Here is a 21,342-nt window from a genome sequence, read left to right as displayed (position 1 = left end):
CAGTAATTGCTGGAAGAACTCAACTTCTTATACCCTTATACCATTCGAAGAAGTTCGGCGAGATAAGCAAATCTGTGCGTAAAAAATAATTTCATAATTTTTCTCGGAGATGGCTTAACTGATTTCTACAAACTTAGACTCATATGAACATAGGCATGTAATGAAATTAAAAGAATGTCATTCATTTTGCTCGTAGTTGACTGAACCGATTTCGGCCATCCAATATTCAAATCAGATTTTTTAATCAGATTCAACTTCCGGTTCAGGAGATACACGGTGATTAGTGTAAAAATTTCGCATAACTTGATCGGGTTTATTGGATTCGAAAATTTTGAGAGTCGATGACCAAATAAACTTATTTCAGTTTTACCGGTATTCGGTTTTCGATCCCGGAAGGTGTCCAAAAATTTTATTTGGAACGCACTACAATATCTCTAAGATGGCTACACTGATTTTCGAAAATTTCGAGTCCAATGAAATGGTTTACAATCCATTAGCAAATTTAACTGACTGTTCTGCAATGCGACGGTAAACCAAACTGTAACCTGATTTAAGGACTTGTAAACAAAGTTTACAAAATCTCCGTATCTCGTCCAATGATAGACTAAAGATGAAGATCTGCAAGAATACTGTGCACATTTAGAATTCTCTCAGAAGGTCTATTTCGTGGTTTGAACCAAGGAATTTGCAAGTGAGATGATTAAAAATTCATAATTACTCGGTTAGCTATTTTTTCAGATGATGTGGAACTAGTTTCGAAAATTAATGAGTCGTAGGAAACTGTCAACTAAATTTGTCTCAGTCCTGTACCAGATTTTTAGAAAAGCTATCCCGCACCTAGAAAAAATACACAATTTGGCCACATATTCCTAAACCATACTTTATCTGGTAGCACGTCCAATATTTAGCTTTGATGCATTACCCAAAAAAAAGGCAGTCTGAAAAAATGAAAATAACGAAATACGAAATTCCAACGATTCGCAGTGATGAGGTTCATACATTAGGTTTTTTTTGATAAAAGACGATATTCTAGCTGGAAATAGTTTTCTGTTTACTCATATGAATCTTGTCAAATTTCACTATCATCATCAAGAATTAACCCAATAACCTGATAAACGAGCCAATCAATTCGCTGTCCCTAAAAAAGAAACTGTAATAATTTTCCGGTGATCAAGCAGGTGATCTGAACTGAAACATGCTTTATTTTGACTCATAGGGGGTGTGAATCAAGGCTAAACGAAATGTCAGGTGAGTGACGGTAGCACGCATGTTTTTACTGTTTTTGTAGGCAGCAAAAAAAAAACTCAAAGCAAAACGATTCTCACAAAATTTAATGACGGTATATTTTTATGACTAGTAATGGTATGACTTTTCGATTCCAACCCATATTTTTTTATCAGAAGAGAACCTTTAACCTATTGAACATAACATTAAAATAACAGCATATTTATAGTCAATATAATAAAAATGCCAAACTCATCAATCACGCCCATCGATGGCGGTAAAACCGCCGCACGAAAAGGGGTTGATCCACTTCCTGCAAATATGTTTCTCACACCTTTATCTGAAAGCGCTAAATCATCCTTAATTACATGTTTTCTTTCTACCCGGTTCTTTCTTTCCAGGACAATTACAATGTGATACATATTGCTTCCATGTACTCTAGAGAAGATGTAGTTAAATTACTTTTAAATAAGCGTGGTGTCGATCCCTACTCGACGGGTGGGGTAAGTATTATCGTTTCGAAATTGATATTTGGTATGAATAGCATGATGCATAGCACTCAGTTTAATTATTTCCGTTTCTGCGAAACATCGTCAATAGTTCAATGAGAAAAAAACCTTATAAGCTTGGATTAGTAAAGTAATAGATGAGAAACTGGGAGTGTTCAAAAGCAGTAATCAATCGTTTAAGTGTGGTTGGAAATAGGAAATCCCATGGCTGCATAATGGTATCATGGTGGTATACAGAACCTGTTCTTTTGTTTTTCACATACAGAAAAACCTGTTTTAATCCACCTAGTGGTGTAATGATGCCTTTCTCATAGCAATCAAACTATCATATATAATACTGTGGTATTCTTCAAAATTATTTTTCTTCGATTCTTAAAAGAATAATCGAAATAGATTTGTTCGACCGTCTACTGATAAAAACTATCAATTGGAAAAGATTTGAGGTCGATTTAGAAAAATTTTTAAGGTTTTTCCCCATTTTCAGTGATAGTGTACAATTTTTAACACATTTTACCCTATATTTCCGGATCCGGATGAAATTCAGGAATTACGTATGAGACCACAGGACCTTTCATTTGAACCTAAGTTTGTGAAAATCGGTCGCGCCATCCATGAGAAAAGTTAGAACACATATTTTCATTTTGTTGCACATTTTACCTCATAAAGTTAGAGCAAAAAACGTTACATACACAAATACGCACATACACACACACATACACACACACAGACATTTTGCGTACTCGACGAACTGAGTCGAATGGTATATGACACTCGGCCCTCCGGGCCACGGTTCAAACATCGGTTTTCACAGTGATTGCATAACCTTTCTATATGAGAAAGGCAAAAAAAAAATTTTTCTTCGATTCTTAAAAGAATAACCGAAATTGGTTTGTTTGACCGTCTACTGATAAAAACCATCAAATTGGAAAAGATTTGAGGTCGATTTAGAAAATTTTTCAAGGTTTTTCCCCATTTTCAGTGATAGTGTACAATTTTTAACACAATTTACCCTATATTTCCGTATCCGGAAGTCGGATCCGCATGAAATTCAGGAATAACGCATGGGACTACAGGACCTTTCATTTGAACCTAAGTTTGTGAAAATCGGTCGCGCCATCTATGAGAAAAATTAAAACACATATTTTCTTTTTTTTGCACATTTTACCCCATAACTCCCGAACCGGAAGTCGGATCCAAATAATATTCAGGAATTTTGTATGGGACCTCAAGACCTTTCATTTGAATCTAAGTTTGTTAAAATCGGATCAGCCATCTCTGAGAAAAGTTAGTGCACTTATTTTCACAATTTTTTGCACATTTTACCCCATAATTCCGGAACCGGAAGGCGGATTCAAATAATATTCAGGAATTTTGTATGGGACCACAAGACCTTTCATTTGAATCTAAGTTTGTGAAAATCGGTTCAGCCATCTCCGAGAAAAGTTAGTGCAAAAAAACGTTACATACACACATACGCACATACACACACACACACATACACACACACAGACATTTTGCGTACTCGACGAACTGAGTCGAATGGTATATGACACTCGGCCCTCCGGGCCTCGGTTCAAAAGTCGGTTTTCACAGTGATTGCATAACCTTTCTATATGAGAAAGGCAAAAAATAGGAATTTTACCAGTGACGTAATTCTACAAACGATACAATTCATAACTGCTTAACTTGTCAAATGATATATTTCATTCGCAAAGAATTTTACAGGGTCCGAGTGTCGCTGTATGGATTCATATGCATCATTTATTCATTAAACAGATATGTGCTTCTGTGGTTCAGTCGATTAACTGGCGTGCTTTGTGGTCTAATGTTTCTCGGTTCAAATCGCGCTGCTGCTATCGGTCGTTTGTTTTTTATTTATTCGATTTCATGCAATGTAGATTTCAAATCACTCAATTTTACATGCTCTTGAATATGAATTTGTGGGAAATATGACGCTCCATGATGAATAAGATGCAAAATCACAAGATTTTTTCGAACTGTGTAGAAGGCGCTACCACTAATCCAGCAAGAACTAGCGAATGATGATAATATCTAGATATTTTAAAGATATACAACGTAAAATTCAAAAGTTTCATGATTTTTTAAACAGTGCGAATCCTACACAGATAAAAATATTTACATCTATTTTCATGCACATATTTGGAGCAGGGAATTGACTATAAAATTACATCTCAGGTCTATTGAAATATTCTAAAGACTGTCCCAGAAAGTATGGACGCACTTTAATTTCGCTGTAAATAATTCGTTATTCAAATTTTATTCGATATACTGTTGATATTAGACTACAACAACAGAATATTATTCTCAACATTTGCTACTTAGCCATTGTAGACTAGCTGGCGCACCTTCCCTCGAACGTTCCTCATTAAATTCCGTACAGACTTCTTGGGGACAAGTTTTGACACTTTTTTTCAATATTTTTCGAACTGTTGGATGGTTTCGGCTGCCGAGACATGTTTCCTAAGATGTGCCTTCGTTAACGCCCAAAATTCCTCAATTAGTCGAAGTTGTGGGCAATTTGGCGCATTCATGTCTTTTGGGACAAAAGTGACATTTTTGATAGTATACCATTCTACCGTTGATTTCGAGTAGTGGCAAGAAGCAAGATCTGGCCAGAAGACAACAGGATCCTTGTGGCTTCGAATCATGGGTAGAAGTCGTTTTTGTAAACATTCCTTGATGTATATTTCGCTGTTCATTGAAGCAGTGGTGATGAAGGGTTTCGAAATCTGACCGCAGCTACAAATTGTTTGCAGACCATAGCTTTCTTACCAAATTTTTCGACGTCAATCGATGTCTCGGACTGGTTTAACACTAGCCCTTCTCGCACCGTATAATATTGTGACCCGGCAAGGATTTGTAATCAGTTCATGCTCGCATATCACATGACACAGTCGAAAATCATTTACGGTCGAAACAAAAGAAATAAAGTCAATACAGCACAGTGAACAATAGAGTGTACGGAATGGTCAAATACGATTTAACAAAGCCTGAAACTTGGCCTACAAGACTAAATTCAATTTGTATAGAATTCAAGTGTTGCAAAGTTAGACCAGCAGCAAATGAAATTGAAATCTTACTTAAAGAACGAATGCATCTAGACGCTAATAATGTAAGTGAGATTCAATTTAACAAGGCGTCTAACTGTGTGTACATTATGTTTAAACGTGAAAGAGATGCAATTGCATTCGCTTCGGTTAACAATGAGGTGCACAAAATTGAGTGTGATAACATTAAATACAAAATCCCTGTGCACATGGTGGACAATGCCATAGAAGTACGCGTGCATGATCTTCCTCCGCAGGCCAGCGATAAATTCGTTCGGGATAATATGTCGCAGTATGGTGAAATCCTTTCCATCGAAAGGGAAGTATGGCGAAATTTTTTCCCCGGCATCCGGAATGGCGTGCGAGTGGTACGTATGCAACTACGTGAGGCAATTACATCTTACATCATTTGTGGTCAAGGTGGGACACATCCATGTAAAACGCTGATTACTTATGAAAATCAGCTGGTTACATGCCAGTTATGTGAACAACCTGCACACTACGGTAAACCTTGCACCGAAACTGCGAAAAGGACATCTTCAACCGAAGACAAGGTCAACCGTTCAACAATGGAAACTAGTGAGCGCAGTACTCCTGTTTCACCATCAAACCAACCAGCAAGTGCAACCAATGTACAACAAGTCGCATCTACAGCAACTAGCAACGAGCTTAAGACTGCGAACATGAAGGAAAACGAAAAGAAGATGGAAATCAACAACAAAACCACCGATGCGGCAATGGATGACGAGACGAGTCACGAACAAAGTGCCCCTCAATCCTCGTAGGAGGGAAATGGAAGCTTCTCTCCTCCTAGAAAAAGAGTGACAACGAGATCCACTTCAAAAAATGCATTATTTAAAAAATCGGCTAATTCGGCCACGTAAAGCTTGTACGCAAATAGACCTGAATAAAAATACCTTAAAAAATAGATTTGTAATCGAGTTTCACGTAGGTTTCGTCGTCCATGATTATGCAGTTCAAATTTCCAGCATGAATCGTATTGTACAGTTTTCGAACCCTCGGCCTGATCGATGCTTCTTGTTTCGGACTACGAAGGATAATGATAATAATACATAAAATTGATGATCGGAAAAATTCTACAAATGAAAAAAATATCCCACACCTAAGCTTGAAAACTAAAAAGACGAACGCAAGCCCACTTCGGATACATGTTTGGCTGGATTCACTGTTATACATCAGAGAAAAGAATGATTACCCGATAATGGACTGAAATCGGCACGAGTGCTCCCAAGCGACAAAAGTGCCTTAAAGGAGGCTCAATGAGTCGGAAATATCCACCTTGTTCATTTGATTCGGCTTCCTAGAACTATTATCTGTACCCAACCGAAATCAGTATAGCCAAAGTAAGTTTGTATGGTCAGCAACTAATATAAACTACAAATTTAGAAGATGTTTTCCGTTCTCCACGTATCGGAGTAAGGAAGCTATCTTCGATCACCTTGCGAAATCTATCGCATCATTATGAAGTCTTGTAATGTAATGAAATGTAATATAGTAACTTGATTTCGGGCACAGTCACCAATTTCATTTAAATGCTCAAGAATGAAGCTTTCAAATGGAAAAGTTCTGTCTGTTAAAAACGTGAGTATAATTCTGGGTCGCGAGCTCATAAACGTATATAACAGTTTGTTGTTGTGAGCACTGAAAATTTTGTATTTCTGGAACCAGAAGGCGGATTTAGATGAAAGCTTTCATTTGAAGCCAACATATCATCATGAAAATCGGCCTAGTCATCTCAAGTAAATCGGAAAATCGTTAAGGCCAAGTCGATTTGAAATTTTCAACACACATCACTCCGTATTTCCGAACCTAAAGACTGTCCCAGAAAGCATGGACGCAACCAAAATTCGCTGCCATTTCGCAATGGTTCAGAATCTGTCAATTTTGATGGCTGCGTCCTGTTGTTTACACTCTTCTCTAACCACTAGTGCAGTTGTTTATTCGTTTTCATTAGTTTGTTTCGAAATGCGTGGACTTTCAGCAGAGCAACGTCGAAAAATTGTGTACAAATGGTGCACAGAACGCGGAATGTCACTGAGAAAGATAGCAAAAATGGAAGGAGTAAGTGAAAAATCCTTGCCAGGACCACAATATTATACGGTGCGAGAAGGGCAAGTGTTAAACCAGTCCGAGACATCGATTTGGAAAAATTTGGTAAGAAAGCTATGGTCTGGCAAGCAATTTGTAGCTGCTGTAAGATTTCGAAACCTTTTATCACAACTGCTTCAATGAACAGCGAAATATACATCAAGCAATGATTACAAAAACGACTTCTACCCATGATTCGAAGCCACAAGGATCCTGTTGTCCTCTGGCTAGATCTTGCTTTTTGCCACTACTCGAAATCAACGGTAGAATGGTATACTACCAAAAAAGTCACTTTTGTCCCAAAAGACATGAATCCACCAAATTGCCCACAACTTCGACCAATTGAAGAATTTTGGGCATTAATGAAGGCACATCTTAGGAAATATGTCTCGGCAGCCGAAACCATTCAACAGTTCGAAAAAGATTGGAAAAAAGTGTCAAAACTTGTCGCCAAGAAGTCTGTACGGAATTTAATGAGGAACGTTCGCAAGAAGGTGCGCCAGTTAGTCTACAATGGCTAAGTAGCAAATGTTGAGAATAATATTGTATTGTTGTAGTCTAATATTATCAGTATATCGAATAAAATTTTTTTTTTTTTTATTTATAACAATTTTTATTCAGGCCAATTTGCGGATAGCTTTACGTGGCCGATTTACCCATGTTTTTGTTACACAATATAATTTTTTTATTGTTGGATCTCGTTGTCACCCTTCTTCTAGGGGGAGAGGAGCTTCCATTTCCTTCTAGCGAAGATTGGAGGTCATTTTGTCCGTTGCTCATATCATCCATTGCTACATCGTTGGAATTGTGAGTGGTTTCCGTTTCCTTGTTTTCATTGTTGATTGCAGTCTTTGGTTCATTTGCAGTTGCTGTAGATGCGCTTTGTACATTGATTGCAGTTGATAGTTGGTTAGATGGTGAAGGTGCTTTTGAAACAGCACTGCATTCACTAGTTTCCGTTGTTGGGTGGATGTCCTTGTTTTTGTTTGTTTTGTTTGTTTTCGCAGTTTCAATGCAAGGTTTGCCGTAGTGTGCAGGTTGTTCACAAAACTGACATGTAACCAATTGATTTTCATACGTAATCAACGTTTTACACGGATGTATTCCGTCTTGATCACAAATGATGTAAGATGGAATTGCTTTACGTAGTTGCATACGTACCACTCGCACGCCATTCCGGATACCCGGGAAAAAATTCCGCCATACTTCCTTTTCGATGGAAAGAACTTCACCGTACTGCGACATACATTCCCGAACATACCCCTCGCTGGTCTGCGGAGGAAGGTCATGCACGCGTACTTCTATGGCATTGTCCACCATGTACACAGGGATTTTATACTTAACATTGTCGTGATCAATACTGTGCACCCCGTTATTTACCGAAGCAAATGCAATTGCATCTTTTTCACGTTTGAACATAATGTACACACAGTTCGACGCCTTGTTGAATTGAATCTCACTTACATCATTAACGTTTAGATGCATTCGTTCCTTAAGCAAGATTTCAATTTCGGTTGCTGCAGGTCTAACTTTGCAGCGCTTGAAATCAATACAAATTGAATTTGGCCTTGTTGGCCAAGTTTCAGGCTTTGTTAAATCGTATTTGCCCATTTCGTACACTCTATTGTTCACTGCACTGTATTGTCTTTGTTTCTGTCGTCGCGACCGTAAGAAATTTTCGACTGTGTCGTTTGCGATGCGAGCACGAACTGACCGAATAAAATTTGAATATCTAACACTTGTGAATTATTTACAGCGAAATCAAAGTGCGTCCATACTTTCTGGGACAGTCTTTAGAAGTTGGATCTCGATAAAATTGAATATCGTATGGAATAATAGCACCTTTCATTTGAATATAAGTTCGTGAAATAGGCCAAGCAACATCTGAGAAATCAATGTGACTTCGAATTTTTTGACCGTTTTTTCCTTTGTCTCCGGAACTGGTGAAGTCAACTGGCCCCTTCCGAAATAAAATCCTGGACATGGGCTTGCCCCAAGTCGCATTTTAGTTTAAGTGCACCGTTTCAAATTGTAGTAGTGAAGTAGAAAAAGTTTGCACAGTTTTCACAATCGGTCAACTAGCTAACTGAGTGAAGAAAGCGTGTCAGTTTTATTCGTATTCACGTCATCCAGTTATATCTCTGACATTACCCACCTCTATTTTTTTCAAACAAAATCAACAATAAAAACCTAACCTTCTTTGCATGTTCGTATGTAACTCTGTAAGAAGCGCTCAAATATAATAATACAATATTGTTGAAAGATTTCTGAAATAGCACACAAGATCTGGCAATCCTACCCTTATGTACTGGTGGTGCCATCTTTTACAAAAAGCAGGAATCTTATTTCACATCAGTTATTGAGTTACAATTTGTTCATATACTGCCTCAAACACCGTGTCTTTATCACATTTCTACAATCGGTGAATCAATTAAACGCAAAGTTGTTCGGTGGGAGAAGCGATGAAGCGTCAAACGATAGACAAAAACGTAATCATTATTTCTTCGTCACGAGTTCTTTGTTCGATCATGCGCCTAAGTACGGTTTCCGTGTTCCGTGATTACTTACAATATTGACACGAGTACATAAATCATATTTCGACAAAGTATTCTTCAGAATAGGGTTTCCAGTAGCGATTCAGAATGTTTCGATTTTTTGAAAGTTTTTTTTTTGCGTAGTTTACAATCCGTTATCAGTCATTTCTAGACTGACGAGGCTTAGTTTTCATTTTAAATAATTCTTCAAAAAAACCATTCTTAGATGTCGTATAATCTATTTGGGAAAACCTCAAACCGATTCGGGTAACAAATAACCTTCCTCGTGATTTGCCGACTAAGTAGATGACAAATATGCACCAATCATGCACTTTCAATTGTCGTGACCGTAGCGGTGGTTGTTGCCATTGCCAACCCCAACGAGTTTCATTTCGCGAAAGACAAAAAAAATATTCGAAACAGGATAATCGAAATTGCTGTTCCACATATTCGTTAGATTTTCGCTAATGTCGTTGAGGAGGGATGTGCAATGTTTTGTGGGCGGGAGGGACAATGTTTTGAATGGGTTGGGCAGACCTAAAATTGGAATCTATAACAATCCGACGCACCACGCGACACCCGCGATCTTTGACACCACGGGGGACTCGTGATGTCTGGCCGAGTTCCAAGGCGAGCCGAGTGTCTAGCGTTCGGCGGTGTGGGTACTCCGTGTCATACGTGAGCAGCATTTTTCCCAATGTTATTGCGCTCAAACCGGTGCACCAATACCAAGGCCGAGATAGCGGCCGGCGTGCTGCAAAAATTTGTTCGATAGTTTTGTTTTATTTGGTTGAAGCCACCGCCGCCTCATTGAGTTGTGATTCTCCTGCAATCGCGCTGCAAAATTTCATATTTCGGTGGGATGTGTTTAGTGCACTGACGAAAGATGGGACGCTCCTGTTTGTTTTAGTAGAAGTTTTGCTTTTCTCAATCGTAGACGTGCTGCTGTCGCTTCCGGATATTGTTTCTTTGCAAAGTTTCTGTTCGGTTACTGTTTTCTTTACTGTCGAGTTGAAGTGATGTCACAGTGCTTTTTTTTGTGGATTATATAATTCTCGTTGCTCGTTGGAGTTCCGTCGATTGATGTCCCGTAAAGAAGCCTCTTTCGAAACTGGAATCTATTTCTAATGGATTACAACAATTATGATGACCATGAATGCTGACCGTAGTTTGCTAAAGTGACGAAAAATCAGTGAACATTTTTAGTAAACGAGTTACTGTGCCACACCAGCGCTATCTATTGGTAACGGAGCAAAATAGTATTTCAGTGTCAATGGTTTTACCGAGAGATGTCAGTGTCAGTACGGTAGTGTTGTAACGTGAAATTGTTCTCAATTTTTTTTCGGTATAACGGCCTATTGCTGAATGTGCAAGCAAAACAAGGCGGAAAGCACTCGAAATCGAGTTGAACCACAATTGCAGTGCCGATCGCAGAAACAGCACTAATGCTTTGCCTTGAATGGCTGGTAGAAGTGCTTTTGGGACCAGCCGTTTTACGTTGTAAACATTGTTCGCGATATGCACAAGGACTCATTTACTATCTAGCTCGGATTATACAGCGGCGGGGTATGTCTCTCACGAAGGGTTGGAAGATCAAGGTGAGGTGTCGTGGCGGAAAACAAATTAATTCCGTTCTTCATTGGCCGCATAGAACCGATCGTGTTGATGAAATGATTGTTTGTGTTGTAGCTTTTCAGTTCAAACAATTATGCCAGCCTGGATGTCAATGTCAGTGCAGTTTTTTTGGTAGTAGCCGTTGTGCGAATTAATCGAAAAAAAAAACGCTATGCAGTTTGATTGTCGGATTGATGGCGAAATTGACATGCTCCGCACATTAACTTGCACATGGGAGAGGTGAAGAAGGTTTAGATGGGAATGTTGTTTTTCAATATATGCCTAACCATTGTGAGAAACAAAGCCAAGGTTTAGTGGGTGCTGGAATTATTTGGTATTATTTTGTCGTCAATAAGACTTACTTTACTTGGGGCACCTTTTCAAAATTTACCCTCTGAGAGAGTGATAAGTTTTTTACCGTGAATATCTCTTGTTGCATCTAACGTATCAACATAATTTTTTCTGCATGCCATCGGAAATATGATCATAATTTTTTTATATAATTTGCAGTTGTATGACATAATGTACCTTACTTTCCATCTGTCGGTGCGTGCAAGCTTGCAAACGTCTTAAATGTATCCCGTCAACTGTGCTAAAAAAATGTGCTCCCAGTATCGCAACTCCATTGGCCAACGTTTTCAATAGCTCGCTGTCGTCAGACATATTTCCATACATCTGGAAAACCTCGCTTTTATTCCCCGTTCACAAAAAAGGTGATAAACATATAATCTTTAACTATCGTGGTATTGCGTCATTAAGTGCACCTTCAAAATTATTTGAGCTGATTGTCATGGATTTCATGCACCGTTGTAGCTCACAGTACATATCGACCGACCAACATGGATTCGTTCCCAAGCATTCAACAAATACAAATCTCGTTTGTTACACATCGCACATCATTTCTGAGATGGAGAAGGGTCATCAAACTGACTCTATCTATACCGATTTATCAGCTGCTTTCGACAAGATCAATCATGATATCGCTCTAGCGAAACTCAACCGCCTTGGATTCCATGGTAGATTTCTAGACTGGATAAAGTCATATCTCGTTGACCGCAAAATGTCGGTAAAAATTGGTGACACTGTTTCTAATTCGTTTTCCATTACCTCTGGTGTGCCACAAGGTAGTCACCCTGGTCCTCTTCTGTTCCTGCTTTACATCAACGACGTTAATCTTTCCCTGAAGTGCTTGAAGCTCTCGTATGCAGACGACTTTAAACTCTTTTTAAAAATTGATAGCCAAAGCGATGCTAAATTTCTCCAACAACAACTTTATATTTTCGGAAATTAATGTCAGGTCAACAGGATGGTACTAAATGCTTCAAAGTGTTCTATCATAACGTTCAGTCGCAAAAAAAAACCGATCATTTTCAACCATTCGATTCTTGGGACCGAGCTAAATAGAGTAAGCTGCATTAAAGATCTAGGAGTCCTACTTAATAGCAAATTAACTTTTTGCTATCATATATCATATATCGTTTCTAAGGCATCCAAACAACTCGGATTCATCTTCCGAATGACGAAATCATTCAGTAACATACACTGCTGGAAAGTATGATATATTGCCCTGGTTCGCTCTGTTCTCGAGTTTTCTGCAGTTGTGTGGTCACCTTATTACCATAACGGGGCTCAACGCATTGAAGCTGTGCAGCATAAATTCGTCCGTTTTGCCTTACGTCAGCTGCCTTGGAGAGACCTTCCCAGATACGAACTTAGATGTAATCTCATTGGACTTGAGTTGCTTAATGATCGACGCAATGTTTCGAAAGCAATGTTTGTTACCGAGTTAATTCTGGGAAACATCGACTGCTCCAGCCTTCTCGGACAACTCGATATAAATATCAGACGTAGAACTCTCCGGAATAACTCTTTTATTGTCCCCCAGTTTGCTTGAACGAATTATGCGAAGAACGAACCTGTATCAAGCATGATTCGTATATTTAATCGTTGTTATACTATTTTTGATTTTATTCTGTCTCGTACTACTTTAAGACGCTCATTTATAGTATTTTTTGAAAACTTGATCTAAGAATGACATTACTTATAATTCGTATGTTTGTATTCAAGTTTGTGAGTTCTAAGTATATTATGTTAGTTTGCAAGTGTATCTTGTATTTTATTATAATTAATTAATTTATCATTTGGATGTGATTATCTGTTGGTACAAAAGATGAGGAGGTTTTATGCCTACTGGAGAGAGATTCTTAATAAGTACCAACTCCAGTGAACTTTTCCCTGCTCCAAATAAATAAATAAATAAATAAATTAATAAATAATCTCAAGTAATTCAGAATTAAACTTTTCTGAAATGTATGGTATCAACAAGTATCAAAGAGGAAAGCTCGTGACGCGTGTTTGCCTTTCTCGTATTTTGAAAACGCATAGTTCAGTGATTGTGTAGAAGGATTTATATAATCTAACTACCAATAGATTCGAAATTTTTCAATTTGAACGTGTATTGCATCAACATTAAAGTGATTCAATAGTACTCTATTGAAAAACCGTTCTGATTTGACCCATGTCAGCTCCAGCCAATCAGAACGCGTTCTGAGGAAGAGAACAAAATATCTGCTGCTGTACAACTGCATCGGTATAAAATATGAACATTCAACTTTTTCCCATCATTTTCTGAGCAACGGTTGTCGAAGCGAAACATACGGGAGAGCAACATCGCAGACCTCACGCCTTAGGAATGAAGTGAGTGCCGAACAGTCGCAGCTGGGCACACAGTAAAAACATACCGAAAGCCAACCAGTGCACAGTGGTCCGAAACGGGAAATTAGCGTGACAAAAATGTTTTCACTATTAAATATTAGTTTTTTGTAGTTGATGTCTTCACAAAAGTTGTTTGTAATCAAATGGCGCTCCTTTTGATGAAAAAAGTTACTAGGGTTGTCCTTATTTAGATTGAAATCTGAAATCTATCTTTCTTAATTGAACTCAAAAATGATTTTGTTGTACAATAAAATTGTAGGAAATTTTATTGCAAGCAACTTTGCTCAAAACAGCACCTCTCTAGCTCTTCATTTGATCAAATTACATCAATTTTCCCGAGTAAAAGTAGAGTGGCTCCTGAAAAATCACTTTTTTTGTTCTAACTTTTTTATGAAACGTTCCACCGAAAAGTTGTCTTTAGAAGAGTTGTTGAACTAATGATTGCGCACAATTTTGCAGAACCAAGCTTTTTCATATGAGCTACCAGTAAAAAGTTATGATTGTTTTTTCATCAAAAACTAGTCATGCTTCAAATATCAATATTCATTAGATGCCAGATCGATAAAAATTATATTAGTAAAAATTCAAGAGAAAATTGGATGGGTGTTATTTTTTTAACTTATTTAAATTAGTCTTAAAAATACCTTCAAAAATCTCAAAAATATTGCATAACTCGTAAACGCTTTCACGTAACATACTTTCTTCAGCAAAATAATAGTACCAAACTAGTTCTACAAATATTCCATACATTGTCTTTTCTAGAAATGAGACACACAAAAACTACAGCCGAAAATAGATTGCAGAACAATTTTGATTCATTTATTATTAATATAACTTCTTCAATTGAGTTTGAGCAAATGAGGATTAGAGATACTGTGTAATATGGTTATTCCGAACTAGTTGGCCATGATAAATTTATGAACAGAAATTTTCATGATCACGACAACCATTCCAACAAGCTGGGGCAAGTTAGTAAACTGCAAATATTTTTATTCACATCGTGCCAAGACGCCTATGCTACTCGCCCTTCTTTCTCATCCACTTGTGTACCGAATAGTCTGTTAAAGCCAGAAAACGACGCACAATGAGTTTTGGTTCGAATAAATACATTCTACTCATTTTAACAAACTAATGATTTTCTTGGGTTTCAGAAAGTGCTTTGACTTATATAAAATCTATTTTCGGCTGTAGTTTTTGTGTGTCTAATTTCTCGAAAGAACAATGTATGGAACATTTGTAGAACTAATTTGATACTATTATTTTGCTGAAGAAAGTATGTTGATACGTTAAGGCGTTTAAGAGTTATGCAATGTTTTTGAGTTTTTGAAAGGTATTTTCAAAACTAATTTAAATAAGTTAAAAAAATAACACCCTTCCAATTTTCTCTTGGATTTTTACTTATATAATGACCTTTCAGGAACCGCATAGGATACATTTTTATCGATCTGGCATCTAATGAATATTGATATTTGAAGCATGACTAGTTTTTGATGAAAAAACAATCATAACTTTTTACTGGTAGCTCATATGAAAAAGCTTGGTTCTGCAAAATTGTGCGCAATCATTAGTTCAACTACCCCTCTAAAGACAACTTTTCGGTGGAACGTTTCATAAAAAAGTTAGATCAAAAAAAGTGATTTTTCAGGAGCCACCCTACTTTTACTCGGGAAAATTGATGTAATTCGATCAAATGAAGAGCTAGAGAGGTGCTGTTTTGAGCAAAGTTGCTTGCAATAAAATTTCCTACAATTTTATTGTACAACAAAATCATTTTTGAGTTCAATTAAGAAAGATAGATTTCAGATTTCAATCTAAATAAGGACAACCCTAGTAACTTTTTTCATCAAAAGGAGCGCCATTTGATTACAAACAACTTTTGTGAAGACATCAACTACAAAAAACTAATATTTAATAGTGAAAATATTTTTGTCACGCTAATTTCCCGTTTCGGACCATAGTGCAGTGGAAGTTGTCAGTCTTCATGGGAGCGCTGCTCAGTCATTTCCAATCCTAATGCAGATTCTGTTGGTCGGAACAATTCAAGCCACTTTTCATTCCCACAGATCTTCATTAGGAATTAATTGAGTTTCTTCCATTTTCTACCAAAAGCAATTAATTCAACAAAATGGAATTTGAAAAAAGTTAACTCATTCAATTACGACGGGCAACGCTCTCACGCAATTCGAAAATGAAAGTATTGATGTAGAACAAATCTTTATACTAGTATGGATGCTGCTTCGAAATATGGGGTGCGAAAAAGATTTGCTACATATACAGATTAATCTGAATTTAATTTCTCCTGAAAAATTTCAGAGTGCACCCCATTTTAATATTCTCGTAAAAACACGCCAATGATAGTTGTGGTGGATTTCACTACAGATGCTTCAAAACCAGATATCATTGATTCCATAAGCAAGTATGTTAGGTTGGATATGAAACCTGCTCATTCACAAGCTACTACGCATGGAGGCACTTGTATTGATCTCGTATTTGCTAGAAAAGTCAATTTAGAATGCCGTAGATATACTTCATATTTTTCATATCATAGGCCTATTGTATCATTTGATCAACCCAGCAAAATAATGTTTTCTTCATTTAAAGATTATAATCGGTTGTAAACGCTGCATCTTAAAGTAAAGCAAAGTCCTGGCATTACATTCCTTTTGTGGAATTTGGTCTTTCTGTTTCAACAGACTTCGCAGCCGATTCTTAGTGTACAGAAACATTGCATGGCTAGTACTATGCATCCAACTGATACTAAAAATCCTTCCAGGTCGGGGCTCGAACATATGACAACTGGTTTGTAAGACCAGCGTCCTATGCATTGAACCACCAACCCGGGACAATATCTAGGCTATATAGGTGGCATCCATCGGAATTCGAACTCAACTCGTCACTCTTCAACACGAACGCCTTCATAAAAGGTTCTTTTCAGAACCACCATTGTTTTATTATAAAGAACTAATAAAATTACTTCGTGTTAGAATGTTTGATTTCACTTATCCTTACTTTAGGTGCATCGTTTCAAATTCTAGTAGTGAAGAAGAGGAATGCTTGCACAACTCACACAATCGATCAACTAACTGGTATTCGGAATTGTGCTAGTTTTATTCGTATTCACGACTTCCAGTTTTGTCTCTGATATTACCCACCCGCCTTTTTATCTGTGTACGTGAAAATTGATTATAAGCCACTTTCAGGCGACCGTTCCTACATGGTCGGTGGTGTATAAAGTTACCGAATAAGTCGATTTGAATGGAAAAATTGGTAAAAAGACAATGCTTTGGCAAGAAGCAATTTGTGAGTGAGGAATGCTTTCGAATCCTTGTGTGATAACAGATATGATGATTGCGGATGTTTACGTTCAGATATGTTCGCAGCAGTGCCTACTCCCCATGAACCTGAAACATCATAATTCAGCACTGTTTCGACCGAATTTGTGAATCCTTCAAACGACCCCTGGTTATATCAATTGAAATTTGTTGGGCACTGTTAAAGGTATACATGCGAAAAAAATATTCAGGAAGCGAATTCCACTACAACTTTGTAAGTTTATGTTTGTAGAAAAAAAGTTTGCAGTGAATGTTGTAAAACCTAATCATGTGGATATTTTCGGAATGGATTTGACGAGTAGGAGCCGTGGTCGTTCCAAAATGCAAGATGGCGCCTTCCGGATGATTGATAATCCTTGAAAATCCTTACATTGTTGGTATTTTTTGGGACGGTTTTGGTGCGTAGGTACCGAAAAACGATGTTTGAAATCTATCCCAAAATCCAAGATGGTTTATTGACATTCCATTGCTAGTGCTGCGCTCCTGCTACTTGTGTTTATAATATTCAAGCATAACTAAGAATTCTTACCCTATATTAACTTGACACGAATTAAATAAGTCATATGCAACAGTTTTCGTGTCATAAAGTCATCATTAACAGCCGTTTGCATTCGGAGAGCCAATCATCAGTCTGTTAGCGAACACTAAATATATAATCTTCATCACTTTCTAGACACGTGAAGATAGTTTGCTTGCTATGAACTATTTTGTGAGAAAAGCGACGAAAGAATTATGTTCACAGCTTCTGTGTTTCATGAAGACTCTTATATCATCACACTGTATCATCGGTGTAGGTATATGTGGAATATAATTGCTTCCACTAGCGTTTTGTTTGTGTGGTTCTTTTTGGCTGGTAAGGCATCCTCCTTGTGAGCGGTGGAATTGTTCGCTCACAATGCAATGCAAACTTTATATTCATTCACCGGTGAATGAATATTCCAAACCCTGCTTACTTGGGATTTGTTTCGTAGAAAAAGTTATTCGGGACATGATTCGTAAAAAGAGGTAACGTAAAAAACGTGTACGTAAACTGATTTAGTGTACAATTAAATGGATCTCAGTCGTACAGTAGCGGAGTTTAGTAGAAAACAGAACAACGAAAGAAAAATCTGATTTACTTCAAAATTATTCTTGTATAGTTATTCTTGTTCGATGAAAATGGCACAACAATATCCGATACTGAAGTCCCGGGAAGTCTTGATTCACAGTTCTTATTCGTGAAAATTGATGGAAAATTTTATGTACCTTCACGTAGCGAATAAGAACTTTCCTATTTTCTTTTAAAGAAATTGCCTGCTATGCGAGTGAATTTAGACAAAATAGTTGGTACACTTTAGTGACATATGTTATTCTTAAAAATAACATCAAATCATTTTTAATAACTAAACAAAGATCAACAGATATCAAGCACGTCTTGATTATTTATCATTTCTACTTTATAATTTACAGCGACAAATGGTTAATTGATAATATTGTTTGATCTGGGCAGCCGGCTACCGAAAAAAAGATTCAGCAGACAAACAAGTATATTCTACTGTTTATTCAATATTCCGATCTATGTTGATTGTTATTATTCAACTTATAGTCTTGAAAGACAAACAATAACTTGAAAGAAGAAAAAAAATCATTTTGTCAAAAAATTGATGATAAAATGTTTTCAAAAACGGTTTGTTGAATGAAGATATAATTTAGTGAAATAGTCAAATGTTAAACGGTGGAAAAAATCTAATAACTGAAGCAAAAAAGAAACTTCTGCAATTGTCGCCTTTTACGACATGGAAGCAGGAACCCAGTGGATCTATTTTCGGTTAAGTTTTTTTTCCGCCACACGAGATGCCACACGGCATCTAGGCTGGTTCTGTCCGGAGAAGATAAAAAGAACTATAACTCTCCACGTGTACCCTAGCCCCAAAAAGGCACAATCATAATTGTTAACCAAAATTAAACGTATTATGTGAACTTTCTTGAAGTTTTCAGAGAATAGAAAAGCAACTAATGAGTTATGATTTACAAAATTCATTGAGTTTGATTTCGTCACTCATTTGGTAGGCTCGCACCTTTATTTTCACTGAACTTATCCAATTTTGTACAACCGATTTCTTAGTGTTTTACTCCATTTTCCTTAAACTCCAGTTCATTTTTCACAATGTTTGCGATCGATTCCGTCTTCGTAATTGCCCAGTAGTGTCAACTGAGCGAAGCCAGCAAATTTAGTTGGTTTACAACTTTTGACACAGCAGCTCTGTGAAAAACTATGTCGGGATTCTAGATCAGGCCATCTTTCGCGAAAACTGTACTGTTGACTGGTCTGGGAGTGGAGCGCTTATTTCGCAAATTTTGATCATTATTCTTTCAAGCATCCTCCGGAACATCGAACTCAGACTTGGACACAAAATAGTTCGATAGTTTCGTCATCGTTAATCATAATGCAACACGATTTGGTGAACAATTTTTTTATGCAGGTTTTCGCAGTGCTGTTATGCTTTTCATTTCGGTTTGGGGCTTTGCATTTTGTAAACTTGTAACCCACGCTTCGAAAACCGGTCTTTCTGACGACTTCTTCCGTATGGGCGGTTTTCACAAATCGACCTACGTGACTTATGAAAATTTAGTAAATATGTTCAATGTCTTTAGTGATCAATCTGTTCAGCGACTATACGTTCCCACAATATTTACAACGGAGGAGGCGCCAGGTTGTTCATGATTTAAAACAACTGTGGAACAAAAACGGCTTGACAGACGCTGCTGTTGAAACTATGTTTACAGAAAAAACTGATAACATTATGTTTAAATATCTGAAATTTAGTTGGTTTTATTGAAAAACGGGATCAATTTGTGTTGTTTGAATTCGAAAATGACTTCTCGGCCAATTTGTCTCAGAACGACACATTTATTTTGCCTTATCGGTTCAAGTTTCGATTGTTTCCCTTCCAAATTTATGCATTTCAAAGATCTACTCTAAATTAATGCATTACTATAAATTAATTCGTTATTACCAAAAAAAACCAAGATACAATAATTTTACAAAATGCACAACGACAACGGATAAAACGCAAATCTTACTTGCCTATTCGAGGAGCAGCAAATGGTTTCTACCCGAACGTGCGGGACACTTCACAAGAGCGTATTAAACTCATTCAACATTCTTTGGTGTCCGGACAGTTCGGACGTGGCACGGAGGTTTTATTTTTGTCACAGAACCTGTTTTAAATTAATTTTTCACTCACAGCTTCACAGTATTATGCAAAGGTACCGGCATTCGTCTACTTTTCGATGCCGTGTTCGGGTTTTCCCTCTCCTGTTTGGTTCCAGTATAACAGGAGAAAAAAATGTGTCAGGTTCGTTTGCGCAACCCTGTATAACAACACAAATTTTATTCTAATTTGAATTTGTGTATTCAGACAAAACTTAATAAACTTTTCCCTTGATGTGCTTAGATTAAGCACTGAAATATTGCACGCAAGCAAGTATGGGAAACAGTACAGCAAATGTTAGACAACACTATTATTTAGCACTAAAATTGTGTATTGAAAAGATTCTACCAATAATTTCACAAGAACAATATCATTTAAGCGGGAGTACGACGGGTCTATTGATCCATTTCAACGAAAACTCTCGTTATGGTTTTGTTGTTTATAATGGAACAATGACAGTGCGCCAAACGTACGCTTTCTCATGTTGCATGTCCAAAAGCACCTTTTGCTGACAATCGCGTTTCTTCTCGTGTGTGTACTGTGTAGGGGAGACCGGGGCGAAAATGGTCACTTTTGGTCTTGTGCAAAATGTAGTGTGGAAAATAATATTTTCACTCGGAATGTTGTTCGAAAGCTACAACCATCTGTTACAAAACGTAATCCCCACTTCTACGGGAGCAATCTAGCTCGGAGTGCATCAAGTTTGAAATAGAAAATTTCAAAATGGGTGGGAAAGGAAAATGGCCAGTCACTTTTTGACGCAGAATCAATCAGACATGACCAAATATTGTTCGAAATTGAGATTTTTTGGCCTTATTGATATCTTAAATCTGTTTCATAAATGAAAAATATCATTATATTTTAATTTTAACAGCAAAACTCAGACTGAGTCCAGTGGATTTTTTCACCCCACCGCTTCGTTTCGATTTTTCGAAGACATAACACAAACAAAAATTATTTATCATAAAAACCTCTAGAACCATTTGATTTAGCACATTTTATATAGCTAAAGCCACTAACTAAAAAGGATTTGTTCCTAGGAA

At 37.2% G+C, this 21,342-nt stretch overlaps 1 protein-coding gene across 5 annotated transcripts in view; it reads left to right on the top strand.

Moving 5' to 3' along the window:
- The window catches only part of LOC131428201 (serine/threonine-protein phosphatase 6 regulatory ankyrin repeat subunit A), a 169,908-nt gene that overhangs the window by 52,812 nt on the left and 95,754 nt on the right, over positions 1-21,342 (top strand). For 4 of the 5 annotated variants that reach the window (XM_058591938.1, XM_058591945.1, XM_058591944.1 and 1 more), the window contains exon 3: positions 1,626-1,727. In XM_058591938.1, coding sequence (XP_058447921.1) covers positions 1,626-1,727 — 102 coding nt within the window. Of the gene's footprint in view, positions 1-1,625; positions 1,728-10,410; positions 11,043-21,342 lie in introns of those variants that run through there. The other variant, XM_058591939.1, reaches the window with a different exon arrangement.

Source organism: Malaya genurostris, chromosome 2 (assembly GCF_030247185.1).
Source record: "Malaya genurostris strain Urasoe2022 chromosome 2, Malgen_1.1, whole genome shotgun sequence".
NCBI classification, from domain to species: Eukaryota; Metazoa; Arthropoda; class Insecta; order Diptera; family Culicidae; genus Malaya; species Malaya genurostris.
This window is presented reverse-complemented; position numbering and strand designations above follow the sequence as displayed.